At 38.2% G+C, this 19,639-nt stretch overlaps 1 protein-coding gene across 1 annotated transcript in view; it reads right to left on the bottom strand.

Moving 5' to 3' along the window:
- The window catches only part of LOC136847778 (prickle planar cell polarity protein 3-like), a 432,056-nt gene extending 421,382 nt beyond the window's left edge, over nucleotides 1-10,674 (bottom strand). Inside the window, exon 1 of the mRNA XM_067119687.1 lies at nucleotides 8,203-10,674. Within this exon, the coding sequence (XP_066975788.1) occupies nucleotides 8,203-9,161 (959 nt within the window). The 5' untranslated portion in view covers nucleotides 9,162-10,674. The remainder of the gene's footprint in view (nucleotides 1-8,202) is intronic.
- Nucleotides 10,675-19,639: the final 8,965 nt, after the last annotated feature.

Genomic DNA, 19,639 nt, shown 5'->3' on the forward strand with positions numbered 1-19,639 from the left:
ACTTAGGTTTTTGAACGGTGTGGGGTAGCCAACATATTTATACGTCTATTTTGAGAATAATCTATAGTAATAAAAGGAGAGTGGATCCGTTTGTCCGTCCCGGTGTGAAACGTGGAGTGTCTGGAACATAGGTTCGAACACTTTTGTATTAAATGATTGTCGTCGTATGGTTTGGAAGATGGACATCACACATAACTCAGTATTCCTGCTCAGAGAATGTATTCCTCTGCAGATACAGCAGTAATTCACATAAGCCGGGGAGTTAGGAGTTCTCAGAAGACATAAATACAGCCTCCCAGTAATGCAACCTCCAGGAGCGAACTGAGACGATAGAAATCTCAGGCCCTGTGATAAAAGTTATTTAGTACTGTCAGTTTTTATGTAAACGAGTGACAATAACTTATATAAAAGATGCTATCAGGAATTACAGCAATACCAAAACTGTAGGTTATACAAGAATGCAGCAGCATTAAATGGAAGTAAATCCCCAAAGCAATTACGGAACAACAAAAACTGCAACAGCACTATCCGATTTCACTGATAACGAAAGCGCGTGCAACGGAAACCCATTTTAAGGATTCAGTGTGACCGGGGAGAAAATCCTTTCGAAGACAAATTATAAACATAAACTAATAATCCATTTAGAATAGAAATAAAAAAGAGAGGGAAATGTTAGTGTCCTTCGTCCATGAATAAATCCGTGTTCTATAAAAGCAAAATGGGCAAAAGATTAAGAGCATAACGAAGAGGATTTAGGATGAAATACCCGGTATGCTATCTAGCTGATACACCAAACGAACAACCTTTTTTCCGATAGCGAGACCGGCATTTATTCTTGTTTTCTTTATTTATTTATTTACTTATTTACCGATTAATTTATCTATTTATTTTGGCTAGTAGTTTGCTTCACTTAAACAGCGTCTGTATTACTCCTAAAGCTAAATGCTATCTATTATCAACTGGGGCCTCCAAGATATCCATACGAATAACAGGCAAATCAATAGAGCTCTTACTTAAAATAATCAGCTGAAAATCACTCCGAGGAAACGAATTAAGCAAATAACTCTCAATCTAGAAACATAAAGAAACCCGCACATCCATCTATTATGCACCAACACGGGTATGCCAACGTACCATGAACAATAAACCCCTACATATTTCACGATTAAATCTTTGGCATTGCAGACACAGGCCATAAAGCTACAGGGCAACATGATCCTTTGGATTCTTCTAACATCCAGCCCTTACGAAAATAGAAATTGCCTAACATACTAATATTTTCCTGGAAATGGAAAAACTTGAATTTTCTCGGTGATGAAAAAAAAAAAAGACAATGAAAACAACGAAAAACAAGTAAAATATGAGCCGACGTTTCCTCGGCGCAATCAAGTTTTCTGTACAGCGTATAATGCTGTATGAAACTCTCAGCCACGGTCCATGAAACTCTCAGTCACGGCCCGATGGTGGCCTGTCCTATAGCGTTGCCAGACGCACGATCATGGCTAACTTTAACCTTAAATAAAATAAAAACTACTGACGCTAGAGGGCTGCAAGTTGGTATGTTTGATGATTAGAGGGTGGATGACCAACATACCAATCTGCAGGCCTCTAGCCTCAGTAGTTTTTAAGATCTGAGGGCGGACAGAAGAAGTGTGGACGGACAAACAAACAGCCATCTCAATAGTTTTCTTTTACAGAAAACTAAAACTCAGCATGAAAAGAAGAAAAGCACCAAACTCATCCACTTTCACCAAGAGAAGGTGAAGACAGTTAACATGTTTCAGATCTTCCATGAAGAGAATTTCGTGAAGTGGCGCGACTATGGGGAGCACTCTCACGTCAGTTTCTCTTTCGCTGACTTATTGTCTTCACTTTTAAATCATATTTGAGGTCTCTATCCAATACACTTAAAACTAACGTACAAACAAGCATTTTCTTCCATGCCATACTCACCATCAGCTGCGAAAATGTGGATGAATTTCCCTGGCAAAAATATTTGACTATATTATCTCTTTCATATACGTACTCAAAAAGCCTATTTGCAGCGCATCAAAGCCCCGACTCAAATTGCGCCATTCACTCTAGCTCAAGGACCTTTAGCTAAAATACGTCTCTCCCAATTTGTTACATTCTCGAGATATACCTTTTTTCTTTCTTTCGGACACTTCCGAATTATACACACTTTTAAAGCTATAATCCTCCATTCTCTCCACAACACCAAACCATCTCCAAATGCTATGATCCATCTCTACGCCTAGACATTTCAGCCCATTTAAGTATCTAGATTCGAAAAGAAGATTTCATGTATGTCATTTACAAAAATGAAAACGTCGTCATATCTGAAAAAACAAATGTATATCAAGTCTCTTTACCTCTACACGTAAAAAAAAAAAAAACTAAAAATTAAAGTAAGCACGCCTTTAATTTTTCCTTTTCAAGGCGTTACCGAAGCCTACGGCGCAATCATTTCGAGCAGGTAAAACTTTAGAGGAGTGCCAGTGTGACTCTCTCTCTCTCTCTCTCTCTCTCTCTCTCTCTCTCTCTCTTCTTTGAGGGTATGCGAGTCTCTCACTCTCACTTTTCTTTAAGTGTATGCGAATGCCAGGTACACACACTCTCTCTCTCTTCTTTGAGGGTATGCGAATCTCTCACTCTCACTTTTCTTCAAGTGTATGCGAATGCCAGGTACTCTCTCTCTCTCTCTCTCTCTCTCTCTCTCTCTTTGAGGCATGCAAAGTCTCTCACTCTCACTTTTCTTTAAGTGTAAGCAGATACCAGGTATTTCTCTCTCTCTCTCTCTCTCTCTCTCTCTCTCTTACGAGAAAGTATCAGCAAGAAGTTTAATCTGCACACCTAAAACGCGAATAACATTTTCTATAAAACATTACCATTCGTGCGTGAATGTATAATTATGACTATCAAACACCTCAAAGGCATTAATTCCATGCACTGAGACGGAAAGGTATTAGTAATGACTCTTACTGATGAAAGTTACTTACGAATGACTCTTAATGAAGGCAGTTATTTATCTACAGTTCGTATGTTACTGAAGAAAGCTATTCGGTTGTGGTTCCCAGAGTGTTGTTCGCCATGTTGGATGTTATGATTTTTTTTTTCTGGACTATATTTATTCTTATATGCTTTACAAGGAAATTTGTTGTAGTTAAGGCTCTGCTTCAATGGGTATAAGGTTTTCGTTTATTTAGTTGCATTTTCAGTTTTAATTGTAAAAATAAATATGCTGAATATATTATATAACTCGGTTTCAAATGTTCTAGTTTAGATGTGTTTTTTGAATCTAAAGATTCATAGGTCCAGTTTGATGTATCTTGGTTGGACCATATTTAAGAAATTGTAATTTTAATAACTGTATTATGTTGTGGTCAATAAACTTATATCTGTCTATCTATCTATCTATCTATAGGTCATTTAGCTATGGGTCCTACAGATGAAAATCATATAGCCAGGACCGTATTGATGAACGTGATATAGTTCTGGGCCATAATTATTAAATTTATTTAATTATGGCTCCTAATGTTTTAGTCATCTTACATATGAATGTTTGACAGCTATTGGCTGCAATGAAGAAAGTTATTTAGCTACGGGAAGTTAAGTTACGTTATACGACTGCTGACCATAATAACGAGAGGTATGATTACGGTCCATATCTATAAAGCTGTGTAATTTTCGTCATGACAGTCCTTAAGTAAATAACTTTCATCAATAGATATATGTCATATAAAATGACATATATCTATTGATGAAAGTTATTTACTTAAGGACCGTCATGACGAAAGGTTACACAGCTATGAGCTGTAATGATGAAAGTTTTATAGATATGGACCGTAATAATGAAGAATAGCTATAAGCTGGCAAGCAAAGCTTCGGGGCACTTTTGGCCGTTCAACGCTTAAGACAGTGAAAAGAGGGAGTTGGAGTGGTTGTACAGCAAGATCAAGAAATACACAAAATAAAGGGGATCAAGTACAAGGGTGCCCATTGTTGCTCTACGAAGTACTCGTTAGCGACGAAGAAGTCGTTCGAGAGGAAGTAGTCGTTAGAGAGGAAGAAGTTGTTAGAGAGGAAGTAGTCGTCAGAGAGGAAGAGGAAGTAGCCGATAGAGAGGAAGAGGAAGTAGTCGTTAGAGAGGAAGTAATCGTAGAGAGGTAGAAGTCGTTAGAGACGATGACGTCGTTAGAGAGGAAGTAGTCGTTAGAGAGGAAGTAGTTAGAGAGGAAGAAGTCGTTAGAGACGATGACGTCGTTAGAGAGGAAGTAATCGTTAGAGACGATGACGTCGTTAGTGAGGAAGAAGTCGTTAGAGAGGAAGAAGTCGTTAGAGAGGAAGTAGTCGTTAGAGAGGAAGAAGTCGTTAGGGACGATGACGTCGTTAGAGAGGAAGTGGTCATTAGAAAGGAAATGGTCGTTAGTTTAAGTAGCCGTTAGAGAGGCAGGACAGCAAGACTGAAAAAAAGGAAGCGGAAATGGAGGTAAGGTACAAAGTTAAAAAGTGGTTGCAGCTAGGAGCCAAAGGGCCGCTGCAAAAGCCTACAGAGCAGGACGTGAGGTGCACCGACGGCACTAACGCCCCCTACGGGAGACATCTATTAAGTAAATGATTCAAGTCAATCAATTCATTTTCGTTTAAATTTACCGGAAGCGCCCCCAGAGCTTTCGTGCAATCCGGTGAAAACATTTTCCCACGTTCCATTTAACAATTTGACTCATTTCTGTCTTCATATGTTAACACCCAACGCCATTACGAGCATTATCATTCCTGATAAATAAGAATTACTTCAGCACTGTCATTATCATTACTTAAGCCATCCTCAACAAATATACTGCTGTTACACATATCCTTAAAAAAATAAACTACTGGAAATGCATAGGACTGATTATTAATTGTACCTTCAAGTCTTTTGCATTAATACATCCGCTATTATAAAAGATTAAAATCTTCTTTTTGAGTTGCATTAGAATCTGTATTACTACAATGAAAAAATTCTCAAGATCATAAGCTACATTTGAATAAAAATTAACATACCGTCAGATATGAATACAATGGCTGGCGGCTTGTACAAATTTATTGTTTAGCTCAATCTATTCTATATTCTTCCCTATTCTATATTCTTCTCTTCACTCTGCTTTTATCTTCTCTCACAGGGAAATTCTACTCTGTGTAACCTTAAAGGCCTCTTACATAAGTATATGTCAGGACCACAACCTTCTTCCACTAAAGGCCTACTCTTACTCCTACCCCCTTTCTATTCTATTTCGTGCTTTCTCATAGACCACGATATATTAAGGCCACTGTCTTGCCCGTCCCACTGGCCTCTGCGCGAAAAATAAACCAAAAATGCGCCGAAGTTTCTTCGGAACAATCGAGTTTTCTGTACAGAGTATAATGTTGTATGAAACTCTCAGTCGCGGCCCATGAAACACTCAGTCGCGGTTCATCAAACTTTCAGCCACGACCCGGTGGTGGCCTGTGATGTCGAGCACCTACAGCTGTGCCAGACGCGCGATCATGGCTAAAATTTAACCTTAAATAAAATAAATATTGAAGCATGAGGGCTGCAATTTGGAATGTTTGTTGATTGGAGGGTGGATGATCACCATAACAATTTGCAGCCCTCTAGCCTTAGTAGTTTTTTAGGTCTGAGGGCGGAGAGAAAAAGTGCGGACGGACAGACAAATAGCCATCTCAATAGTTTTACAGAAAACTACTTCGAGGAGCTTATAACGAACCAAAAAAATAAAGGCACGGCCTAAGACGGCAAAAGCCTTGAAGCGACATTAAACAGCGCCGTGTGAACAAGCTGCGTGTTAAGTGAACAACTCGTTTAACAGGAAAAAAAAAAAAATAGGGACACAACGATGAGAACCACATCACAGAAATGATTATCATTATGTATCATCATGACGAGACCCGATTTCTTTCCAAGTTGTGTGAACTGAAACCATTTCCGCGAGAGATGGGTTTAGTGGGTCTTTCCGCGCCTTGAACTAGGGAAATATTGTTATGCGCGAACTCAAACGATTACTGAGAGAGAGAGAGAGAGAGAGAGAGAGAGAGAGAGAGAGAGAGAGAGAGAGAGATAGATAGATAGGAGAATGGATTAGTGACGCTTCTCTGTGATGTATACCAAAGCAGTATCAGAATAGGGTTCAGAAATTTTTATCAAGTGCGCTTTACTCATTATGCTTGCCTAGGCCTATAATGATAGAGAATGATAGTTTTAGCAAAATGGATTGTTAGAGGGAGAAGAGCAGACCAAAAGTAGTGTTTTTTAATCGAACAATAAAAAAAACAGTTATTTAAATTAATAATAAATTCAAATATTTCAAACATATCAAATAAACTGTGAGTTAAGAGAACTTTAAATAAAAACTATATGGAATTCGTGTAAAAGTATAAATATCAAGCTAAAAAGTGTTTCTGTCACACAGTTTAAGTATTCAGCAATAACAGTAAACAGAAGAAGGTCGAAATCAAATCTCAACAAATTTGTACACAGGCCAGCAGATCCGCCAACATAAATTCACCAAAGAGGATACGAACAAAATTTAAGTTCCACAAACAAGCCCCAGGAGAATAAATAAAAATATCCCTTAAATACACCTTCCAGATCATGTTTCATTACGTTAGCCCTGAACAATTTGTAATCTAATACACCCTTCCCCAAGTGCAATGAAATTATTGTGGAAAATAATTCCACAATTCTATTATCTGAAAGGCGAGGAAAATTCGCCCAGTCATAATTCTCGCTAGAAAACGTGTGTGCGTGTGTGTGTAACAGAGGACTCAGTCAGTTATATGGAGAGAGAGAGAGAGAGAGAGAGAGAGAGAGAGAGAGAGAGAGAGAGAGAGAGAGAGATCATGTAAGTCACTGTCTTATTACGCGACAAGTAACGCTCTACGTTATTATTTCAATTATCAGCTATTAATTATTATGAAAAAGCCATTCGCCTTTTACCCTTAGAAGTGGGTTACGCCCTTTCGTTTTTCTGCAAGTATTTATGGGATGAGGTAGCTGGCCCAATCCCAGTCCATGTATGGAAAGAGGCTTATGTGCCGACGTCGTCTGGCTTTTCTTAGTGGTCACCCATCCAAGTTGCCTACTGAAGAAAGTGACTTATTCTCTTACTTGCTTGTTTTCTCTGATCCAAAGACCATTACTATAGCTTAATAATTATGCACGCTTTTTAACAAGCCATGCAGCACCGATAAGCATAATTCTGCAGAGCAATTGCCTAAATATGCAACATATACATACTCACACACACTCGCATGTATATATATGTATATATAGTATATATATATATACAGTATATACACATATATATACACATACAGTATGTATATATATATATATATATATATATATATATATATATATAATGTAAAGTGAACATGTCAAATAACTTAACAGATAAATAATTTGGTTATTTAAATTACTAATAACAAAGCCTAAAAATATACAATGTACATACACTAAGTCTTGTTAGGACTGTAACTCCTCACGATTGTCTCCGAACCCCTGGCATAAGGACACTTTTTATTCTGCTAGCATTTACTATAACACGTTGGGGTCTTCTAAATGAACTTAAAGTATCTACTTAATTAATCAGAGCTGATATTTCTGACCTAAATCAAACAGAAGCGATTCAATGAATGTTAACAAAAAGCTTTGGAATTGGTTAAATAATTATATTCTCCACAAGTGAATAATTCAAATCTCATTAATGTAAACTATCAAATATATTGGGTGAACCATTTACGGAGTGAATATTATTTGGCAATATAACTATAAATAACAAATAATGGGGTACAGGGTTAAGAGAAGTTACTGAAGTACATATTAACAATTCTTTATGGCCTCATATGATACGTTCGTGTATACATACATACATACACATATCTATATGTGTACATATATATGTACATATAAATGTATTCTAAATTGTACAAATTTAAATTTCAGAATTATTACTGGTTCAGATTATTTGCCAAAATCATATATTTCACGGTCTAGATAATCATAAGAATTATGAGTTCAAATTTAGAAGAAACAGCAATGACATCATAATGACCACATGAGGACACACAAATAAATGATTTTGCAGAGTAAACAGCCGATGAAGTACCCATTCCCAAAAACAGCTCAGGAGAGCCAAATTGCAAAGGAAATGATGATTTCACCTGTCACTGTCATCCTCATCACAGTCATCATCCTGGGAACAATCATGCGCCGCCGTGGGACTGTCCGATATCCTAAAGGACAGTCGGCGGGTTCCCCTTTTTATCCTGGGAACCGTGATAGGCATGAGGGGCCGGTGGAACCTGCTCGGCTTCTTGAGAACTGTGGCGACGTCTGAGGCTTCTTCTGGAGAAGGGTTCCTCGTGTGGTTGGCGTTGGGTCTTCGGGAGAGCCTCGGGGTGGTGATGATGCCCGAGAGGCCTATTTTCTTTTGCGAGTCCTTTGACGCCTTAGGGCCGGGGTCGTTGACTGATGACGCGAAGGGAGGCGGTGACGAGTGTCCCTTGAACCAGCTGCCGGAACTGATTTGATGGGGTTGTCTCCTGCCGAGGGGGAATATTGTTTTGTCGCCTGATATGTCATTGAGGGAGATTCCGAAGGACTTCTTGTACAACTGATCTTTACTCTTCTCCGCCGAGTAATTGACATTTTCGTTGCTCACCGACATGATCTGAGAGAACTTGGGGTGAACGTATGGATGCTTTTGGTGCTCGAACATTTTTGACAAGTGGGTGACTCGTTTTGTGCAGTCCTTCCTATCCGACGAGGAAAGCGCAGGGTCATCATCTTTCAGTATCGACCTCTCCCGAACGATGGGCAAAGGTGTCTGGGATCGGATGCCCAAGAAACCCTCGTTGCCCGACATTGCCAGGCTTATGTCCGATGCACTGGCAGACCGCAAAGGGCGCCTGGGTGTGAACGGGAGACGACTGTTCGACGACAGCATCTCCTTGATGTGCTCATACGACCCAGCATCCCTGTTATCACGATCATCGCCTTCGGGACTTGGGGATATGCAAGAGACGTCACTTTTGAAAGACACTCGTTTCACCGCAGGTGGATTCGTTTCCGGCCTAAACTTACTTTGTACTAAGGACAATTCGCTCTGATGCTTCCTCATAGTTCGCGTGTTGAGGTTCTTGTTCTGGCACTTAGCAACTGTAAATCCTGCGTTGTTATCACTGTGATAAGAAACGTCACTCAAATACTGGCTGGTGTTATCATTCAAGTACCTGGGCACCAGTGCAATTAATTCGCTTTTTTGTTCGTGCAAGATGCTGGTTGACTGAGAAAGTGTCCCCGAGCGTCCAAAAACCGTGCCCGGCCTGGCATGTTGAAAGGTACTTGTTGTAGCGGTCTTTGGGCGGTAATTTGTTTGTTGACTAGCATTAGCACTGGCCCGGGGATTGTTTGTGTCAAGGGCCGAGTAGCTAAATGTTGCAGGGTATGCAACCTGCTCTCCTTCGGACGCTGATTGGGCGCTAATAACATGACTCGGTGGAATATGCGTAGGTCTCGCAGACTCTGTCTCTCCGCTCTTCAAGGAATCGTATCGTTGTAAGGTGAGGGATTCGCAAACGAGTTCTTATCAGAACTGACCGCTTTATCGGCGCTATTATTCTGATGATCACTATCTAGTTCCAATTCAGGTTCTAGATGTCGCCTCCAGGAGGTTTGGGGGGAACGGGAGGCGCTAATTTCTTGTTTCCGAAATTCACTTTTTGTTCTAAATTTGTTTTTGACGGGGAGGTGGTTTTGTTTCTGTGCACTTCAGCTATGTTACCATGGTTCTTAATGTAATCCTCAAAGCTACTAACATATCGCTACCACGTCGATGTTGTTTGCGCTTCCATTATGACCTCTAGTGAGTTTGTTTCCCTCTTGGCCGCTGGGCACCCCAGTTAACCCTGCCCTTTTCACCTGATCTTGACTTTTACTGATTCCAAGGCACTGACGTTCCAACTGTGAGGGCAAAGAACTTAATGGGGGTCCTTCTGGCGTTCATCCTTGTCGACTTTTCCCCAGACTTGATTCCGGGAAACACACGAAAATGTGGACTGGTTGCCACCACAGGGGGCGTAGCTGAGACCCAATTTGTTTTCCAAAAGGGATGGAAGGGAGTTGTACTTGATGACACCTACAGGCAAAAGCAACTCCTTCACGTCCTCTTCCTCCTCCTCCTCCTCCCCCTCCCCTTCATCCATCTCCTCATTTTTCAACCTTACTCCTCCCCAACCTCCCCTTCCTTCTATTTTTCCGTACTCCTCTTTACCACCTCCATCCTGAGCACGAAGGCCACTCAATTTCAAGAGTTGAGGAAACTTCATTTTAAGCCATCACATACATAAAGAATTATCATATCTGCAACTATTTTCCCAATTCATAGTAATCACGAAAGTAGATTGAGCATTTGTAACCGCAACAATAACACTCAAGTACACTCTAAGTATTCACTGCAACGCTAGATCCTTAAAACACACTTGAGCCTCTCGAAAGATAAACAAGACGACGTCCGCCAACGGAAAAGGGGGACCTCGCAAGAGAAGGAGCAGCTCTTAAGGCGGTGGTCAGCAGAGCACTACCCTGTAGGAGTCCAGGAGACCAGCAACGCCTCCTCCACCACTACACTACCTCGCTGACGAACACACAGCCAAGTCGAGCCAACCACTACGTTCACCACAGGTTGCCCATTACTGATAAAATCGAACTCGTCCCCCTCCTCCTCCTCCGCCACCTCCTCCTCCTCTTCACTCTTTCTCTCCCTGCGCCTCTGCTCCCTTACTCAACTGCAGTCCAGCCTGTTACCCGAATACCCTTTTATAATTTCATTTATTCGACTTTCCTTCACGGCAATTCGTCAGACCATTTAGTAATAACAACAAAAGAAGAAGCGAAGACTTCAGAAAGTTCAAAGTCACACCAAAGCAGCGCCGGGACACTTCGCACATGAGTGACCGGGATCGGCGGAGTATCATTTTTTACTGGACTTTATATCAGAATGTTTCGTGAAGGGAACGTTTCTTCCAACCAACTCCTTACGAGAAGAGAGAGAGAGAGAGAGAGAGAGAGAGAGAGAGAGAAGAGAGAGAGAGAGAGAGAGTGTGGTGCAGCATGCTTGCAACTCGCTCGCTGTCTGTTTATGACTAATATATACCAGGAGGACAAGTTACGCCAGCACACATGTCTCCGTCCATTCAATAACTTAAAACGTACATACGCTTGATTAAATTGATCACCGGATAATGGCAAACCAGTCCACCGCTGCGAGTTCTGCCCAGTGCAAGAGTACCTGCTGTCAGCTGCCCCGAAGGTTTAGGCATCGTTAACACCTCCGAACATATAAACGCTGGTTGCACCAAGTGCAACCGCACGGCCGTGACGGGCAACTTTGAGGCTTAAGAAGCTCCTGCTAAGAGGAATTGGAGGCTTGAGATGCTCGAAAAAGTTGTTTTCTTTTCCCATCTTTTTTTTTGAATCACCCCGCCATCCACTCCAAATCATTTACATAATGATCATGTGCGAAATATACTAATCCTAATTTTGAGTGACGTTGGGGTAGATAGTCCGCAATCGGACGTGTTCGTCGGGACACCTGAAAGGCTGGGCACTGTTGCCGTACAAATCAAAGGAGATTTAAAAAGGGGCTTTGCAATGTCTGCAGTTTAATCTCCTGTCCCATATCCAGGGCGTGTACTGACTGACTGACTGACTAAAACTCTCTCTCTCTCTCATTTGGAATGTTGTAAAAATGGTTGTTTTCTGAGAAAGACTCACTACTTGTATTCACGAAAATCGCCCATGTGAATGCTTGGACTAAGACCATATTTACTTAACCATGTGATATTACTTAAAACTTTTAATAATAATTAAATGAATGACATTTTTCCGTTCATAATACTTCATCATACAAGAATTCTGAACCCTGTCGATCACTTTCTTCTTCCTCCTAACATCATTTGTATGTTTACAACATACGTAAACCGTTCGTGTTACGCAACCATTCTGAAAGGGGAAAGACTTGAAAAGTATATCCTGCATGAGTGAAGTCGCACACACCACATCAATCTTCATCAGAACGTCTATACCAAAACTACCTTTATTCTCCAAATCTCAATAAAGCAGAGATACTCCTTATCCCCAAGCATTGACCACAACCGTCTCTTTTATCTCCCATTCCTTGCCATTTCCAACATTTCCCAAATCACATCGGTCCTATTTATTACGTTCCACATTTTCCACCTTACCTACTGGTCTCTGGCCCAACGCCACAAAAACAGGAAAAAGTAAAAAAAAAAAAAATAAAATAAAATAAAAAAATCCTGTAGCCCCTTAAAGCAAAGGTCACCGTCGACGGAAGACGACGGCTACAAACGAACCCCGCGTCTAATGATGGATCATTAAAGATAACGCCAAAAAGGCAGAGAGGAGTCTGAAAGTGCCGTGGTGGGTCTTCCACTCTTCAAAATGAGGAGTTCGCAATGGAGCTTTCTCTTTCTTTTTGACGCCCTGCTCCCTTCAGATCATTACAAGACGAGACTCCTTTGAAAAACTGATCGTTTCATGAAGCCCTGAAGCCGTTCTCAGTTCTTATAAAGGCCGCAAGCTGAATTCTTTGCCGTTATTTTTCGTCTGGGTCGAATCTTGATCACTGAAGGATACGAGCATCTATATTTAGCTTCGTTCAACTTCTTACTTTCCTGAGATGGACAATATCTGTTGTTCAATTCTTTCTATTCGCGTGTGTTCTCTCTCGAATCGGTGTCACGCAGGTATGATATCCACACCTCAAAAGGATAAACAATGAAAACATCACCTAGCAGCTGTGCTACGACCACTCTCACTCTCCTGGGATCCCTCTTGGACACCGCTGGGGATTCGCAAAACCCAGGTAGAGAAACCCTGTTCTAACAAAACGTTAAACTACAACTAAATCCACAACTTCTAAACAATATTAGGTCCTACAGAAAGTGTTCTTTAAATTATGTTTCATTTAACACAAAAGAAAATTAACATTGTTACTTGAACCAACTGACTAACCGGTACAAGATAGTATTAATCGTTTCAATTCCCTGTCAAAAAAAAAAAAAAAAAAACACACACACAACACACAAGCAATAAAAAAAAAAGTGTTTTGCTAGTGGTTGTCAGAGTAATGTTTCACTAACATCTTTAAAATTAAATAACTCCTGTCTCTAAAATCTAAACATTTCTAACAGGATGACCAAAGACATAACCTAGGTACAATAAAAAAAATGAATATATATGTTTATATATATATATATATGTATATATTTACTATATCTTTAAATTAATAGCTCCTGTCTATAAAATCTAAACATTTCTAACAGGATATATACATATATATATAATATATATAGATAGCATACAATATACATATAAATGATATATATATATATACATATATATATATATATATATATACACATATATATACATATATATATATAGAGAGAGAGAGAGAGAGAGAGAGAGAGAGAGAGAGATGAATGCACTGGGCGCATGACTCCATCAACGTGGCCGAAGAGGGATGAAGAAGAAAAGCAACCCAGATGGAAACGGGTCGTGTAGTCAGGTGAGGTATTGTCTTTCGCACGTAAACCGAAACTTCCGCCCTGGGAAACGCAACGAGAGCCAGTCAGCATGCCCTTCATTATATAAACAAACAGAAAGGCGTAACACGTTGGAGTGATTGCTACTTACGTCACACTCCATCAGGCATTTCTGATTTCTATTATTATTCAGAGGATGAATCCTATTCCTACGGAACAGGTTCACGAGAGACTGACCTGACATTCTAGCTGCCAAAGAGTGTGGTGTTCGTTTGAAAGAAACAACAGAAGGTAATGCGAAATACCGAAGGAATGGATGGGTTATTAGTAAAGAAAAAATAAATTAACAAATTAATAAATAATAAGCTAAAAATGTAAATAAGATAAAAATGTAAATAAACCATTACAGCGCTAAGGAGAATACCACGAGTGTACCCCCCATCTATTACGCCAGATACTCGAACCTGCAGTTTTAATTCAATTAAGCAAATAAAAGACTTAGTACCTCAAGAGGCACTATTAAAACATAAAAAATAATGCAATTTCTCCAGACTGTAGCAGAGTGGAGAGACGCACAGACCGACAGATTAAAATTTCCCCCGTAGCATCCCAACTTTACAGAGGAACGCGGATGTTTTGATTAGTAATCGAATATTTCCTTCTCAAGAAGATCGCCCTTGCCACGCTTTAGTACCTGATGAAAGAACAGCATTGTGTACACAGCATATGGGAAACTGAAATGTTGTAAAGTATCTATGTCCCTGAGAATGAAAACAGATGCATACTCCGAGATGGCGTTTGATGGAAATTCAGGTAACAAGAAATTAATTAGTTTACTGCTAAAACCTTGCTTTTATGCATAAAGTTGTATACGCAAGTCCAATGCATTTCCCACACTAGTGCAAACATTATTCTAATTATTCACTAGAAACACTAAAATGATACATGCATCAGGGAAAAAACTGTTTTATATATTGAAATAATCCAACAAAACGCACTCTACATCTCCCTAATCCTTCATTTAGTTTTTGCCCTATACATGTATTTACATTCATTATGTATATACACAATGCACACTACATGCATGTGTATAAAAACAGTGAAACCCATAGTACACAATAAAACATTCACTCTTGAGTGCATTCATGAGAGAGAGAGAGAGAGAGAGAGAGAGAGAGAGAGAGAGAGAGAGAGAGAGAGAGAGAGAGTTCTCAGAATAAGCTCGCGACCACGGAGATCACGTTACGTAAGACAAAGAACTTCCCAAAATCTTTTGTTGTTACTTGTCAGGCCAACTCTTGTGCTAATTGAATTGCAGTTTGATTAAAATAACGAAAAAAAAGTGAAGTCATTGCTTAATGTGAGTGGATGACGACACACGCGAAAAAAAGAAGTACAAAGCAAACTTATCTTGGTCAAGGTACCTATGTTTACGAAGGTGAGAATGATTATTGATCAGAACAATAACGGCGGCATGAATACATGAAGTTATTAGTGGATTCGTCATGAGGTGAACATAATAATGATGTACTTTTTTTTTTTTAGTTTGATTTGGGTCCTGTGTTTTTTATATTTTATTTTACGTACATGTTCATAAAAAAAACTATTTGCTACAAAGATGATGTGGCAGGGGTTGGTCAAAATTTTCATAATAAACAGAGTGCGGGGGAATCGAGACAACATAGATCTAGGAGACACCTGCAAAGGCTTTCTTACATGAGAAAATCGTGCTGCTGATAAAAGAGTAAATGAAACTCAGGAGGAAACAGAGCAATGAATTGGTAATATGAATCCCATGACTTTAAGATATTTCTAACGATAATAAAAATAGACACTGGAAACGCTGAGACGAACCATTGCTGGTAACTCCACCTTTTGCCTCCATTCAAGGGCGATAAAATTCTACGGATATGTCTACCCAGGCTTTGTGGGCTACAATTTTTGCAGGTAAATATAATAATAATAATAATAATAATAATAATAATAATAATAATAATAATAATAATAATAATAATAATAATAATACAATGAAAGTTCCTGCTGCATTGGCTTCATAAAGAGCCCTTGATTAAGTGACTTTTTATAAGATAAACTCAGGTTAAATTGTAATCATATTTAACAATACTGTTCTCCCAGAAGGGCTCTAACCATAATAACAATGATAATAATAACATATCCTGCTGTATAAATCGAAACTGCCTGAACCAGTTGCTAATACGTAACTCTATTTTTCAATCTGTCGAGGTACTTACATTCAGAGCTAGAAGAGCAATATGCTCAATAACAATACAAATTCCATCACAATGCCCAGAAAATAATAATAATAAAATAATAATAATAATAATAATAATAATAATAATAATAATAATAATAATATTGGACTAAAACCACATCAATTTTCAAGTAAAGGAATAGAGCAGACGAGAATGTCTGCGTGTGTGCGACTGTTTCTGTGTGTGTGTGTGTGTGTGTGTATGTGTGTGTGTGTGTGTGTGTGTATGTGTCTGTGTGAGGACACTCACGGGATCGGAGGCAAGGGCATCCAAGAAGTCAGGCATGAAGACGTCACTAACAATGTGCATTTGCCGATTGCGCAATAACGAGACAATACTTCAGGTATGAGAGGGTTCACACAAGGGCGAGGGTATGAGAGGGGGAAGGCTACCCACAAAAGAGAGAAAAAAAAAGTCCTCACCTACTGACTCACACTGTCGCTTAAAAACTTGTTTTATTCTACTTGGCCCACATGAGAGAGTAGAGAGAGAGAGATTAAGACGAGGATAATCTGAGAATTTGATCGATTCGATTCAAAATATTCATGACAACAGAGAAGAGAGAGAGAGAGAGAGAGAGAGAGAGAGAGAGAGAGAGATGATTCATTCTATCTATAATTTTCAGAGAGATTTGATTTAACATTTTCAAGTGCAATAGAGAGAGAGAGAGAGAGAGAGAGAGAGAGAGAGAGAGAGAGAGAGAAATGGCACTAGCAAAAATGTTGAGTGATGTCCCTTCATATGGAAAACGTTGTTACTTCTATTCGTCAAAACATACAATACTGTTTTTCAGTGTTATCCTCCAGGATAAACATAAATAATTTTAAATAAATGCCATTCATTTCTATTAAAATGATAATCAACATAGTTTCCTCTTTTTTTCATGAAGATTCAAGCCGCACAAACTTCCATTAAAATTGAGTATTCTGCAACCATTGTAATATATGATTTTAATATTCAAATACTGTTAAATTGGAGATATATTTCAAAGTGCATCACAGGAAAATTATTATTCCCAAACTTTGGAGACAGGAAAAAATCTAGGATGTGGAAATGCGATGTTACTTTTGATGCAATGAATAAACAAACAAATAAGTAATCCTCGTTTTACGAGGGAGGCGACAGAAGTTGTTGGCCTTCCAATTCTATGCAATTCCTTTGGGATGAGTCTGTTAACCCTTGAACTTTTTAAAACCGTCTTCTAACTATCAGATACCTAATTCAATGCTTAGGTGATCTGGACCCATGCCGAGAAGCTTATACATACATACATACATACATATATATGTGTATATTATATAATACATACATACACATACACGTACCTACATATATATATATATATATTATATATATATATAATGCATACATACACACCTACATACATATATATATATATATGTGTATATATACATATATACACACATATATATATATATATATTTAATTACATATTTAATACACATATATATTTTATATAAATATATATATATATATATATATATATACATATATACATATAATACATATATATATATATATATATATATATATATATATTATATATATATATAAACTTATAAAAAAAATGAGTGGAAAAGTATTTATCCTTCCAAAGAATGTAACTGCGTATTCCCTCGGAATGCAGTCCATTAAAAGACCTATCAACAAAGCCGAGAACAACCAGATGAAGGAGAGAGAGAGAGAGGTAATTTTCAAAATTGTGGGAGAGTTTTTCCTTCTCGTTCACCTAATCGTATCTACGATTCGTATTTTTCTCTTTTACGAGTATCTCCTCAATACACACCATAATGCTAGGGGATATAGTTTTCTATATGTCATCTGTTTTTCTGAATGAATAAACGAACATGCCATTTCATATGTCAGTAAAAACTTTTGACAAAATAAAATGGTAAAATAAGGTAAACGAAAAATATTTAGTTTTCTCCAAACAATACGTTTTTTGTTGCTGAAAAAAAAAGACAGCACACTGAGAGTTCAGAGGTGTTCATTCAATTTCTTTATTAATAATAATACAAGACTCAGGATTCCTAGGATAATAAAATGTTCGTATATCAGTCTGATTTTTCATAACGAATAAAATAGTTTATGTTTTATTTTCAAGATGGCAGGATAGCAACCTAATATTCTGATCTTTTCTAAGAGTAATAAAAACAAGAATAACGCAACTCACCCGCTCCCATGAACATCGCCACGAAAAGTGGGTTTACCTTGAAAGTAATGGTAAAACTTAACAGTCGTGAGATGGGGAAATATAGAAAAAAAAGGAAAATGCATTAGCAAATAATTAATAACTAAGCGTTTACTAAAACCCGTTGCTGCCACAATGAGACCCTGAAGCTACAGGCTGACGTATAGTGCTTCGCAAGGGTCAATTAAGAAGCACAAAATCTGTTCTTCTCCTGGGTCTAAACAAGAAAAATTCAAAGGATGCCTTGGCCTTTCAGCCAGACAATTTTAAATTAAAAAACCGCAACTGTCATCAACAAACAACAAAACCGACAGTGCCTCAAATTACCAAGAACCTGATTAGATCAGATAAAAAAAAACCGTCAAACAAAGACCAGAAATTCAATCCTCTCTTCATTCCCTGATAGTTCCTGATCGTTTCTTCGTCAGATTCGTCGATTAATTCCATTAATTCACTATTGTGGATAAAGAAATTTCAAGTCATGAACAAAAATGTATCATCAAAACTTACTGCAACTTTAATCGTTCTTAAAAGCATTGATGTTCTTACAAATATTCGAGTTCTGAAAAGTTTCAAGACTTAAATCTTCTTAAACGATTTCAGCATTTTAAAAAGATTCCAGAATTCTGAAAGTACTGGAACTTTATATAGTACTCTTCCGTTCAGAAAGTACTTGAACGCTCAGAAAGGATCCAAAATTTACGGGAAGATTCTATTACCCTAAAACCCTTCAAACATTTTGCTACGATGCCAACTTTCTCAAAAGATTATTAAGAGAATCCAAATAATCCGGAAAGAATCGAAAGTTTTCAGGCGATTCTATTGTTCCGAATATCAAGCATCCTGAAGAATCTAGCGTTCTGAAAAGATGAAAAACAATACATCGTTCTGAAAAAATGACATTGTTCTGAAAAATGAAAGCTATGCTATAAACAAACCAGCTTTCTGAACAGATTCCAACACTTTGAAGGAAACTCTAATCTTCTAAATGCTTCGAAATTAAAAAAAAAATACATATGAGCTTTTCAGTCGAGAAACATGCCAAGAGCCATTTTTAAAATATAATAAATTAAATTAAAAATACTTTAGCCCAGGATGGCGCTTGGCATGTTTCCCAACTGAAAGGCTCATATGAGCTTTTCAGTCGAGAAACATGCCAAGTGCCATTTTTGAACCATAATAAATTAAATTAAAAATACTTTGGCCCAGGATGGCGCTTGGCATGTTCCTTAACTGAAAGGCTCATAAATAACCTCCCAAAAGGGTCCCATGTGATAAAAAAAAAATATACCTTAAGGGATCATAAAACCTCTTTCCTCTCGTAAAGTACCGTATTTACACTCTCCTTTCTGTTAAGTTTGCATCCCTCCTCTTCCAGATGTGCAACTGGGTCTATTCCATCCCACAGGGGAGTGACGTTGGGGTCTCTTTCCGAAAAAAAAAATTATTGTTTATTTTAGGAGTAAAGCTTTTTCAAAAATTTCAATAAATTATTTATCTTTAATCTTGTATCTTTGCAATTTTTTTTTTTTTTCAAAGGAAA

Source organism: Macrobrachium rosenbergii, chromosome 17 (genome assembly GCF_040412425.1).
Source record: "Macrobrachium rosenbergii isolate ZJJX-2024 chromosome 17, ASM4041242v1, whole genome shotgun sequence".
In the NCBI taxonomy this organism is placed as follows: Eukaryota; Metazoa; Arthropoda; class Malacostraca; order Decapoda; family Palaemonidae; genus Macrobrachium; species Macrobrachium rosenbergii.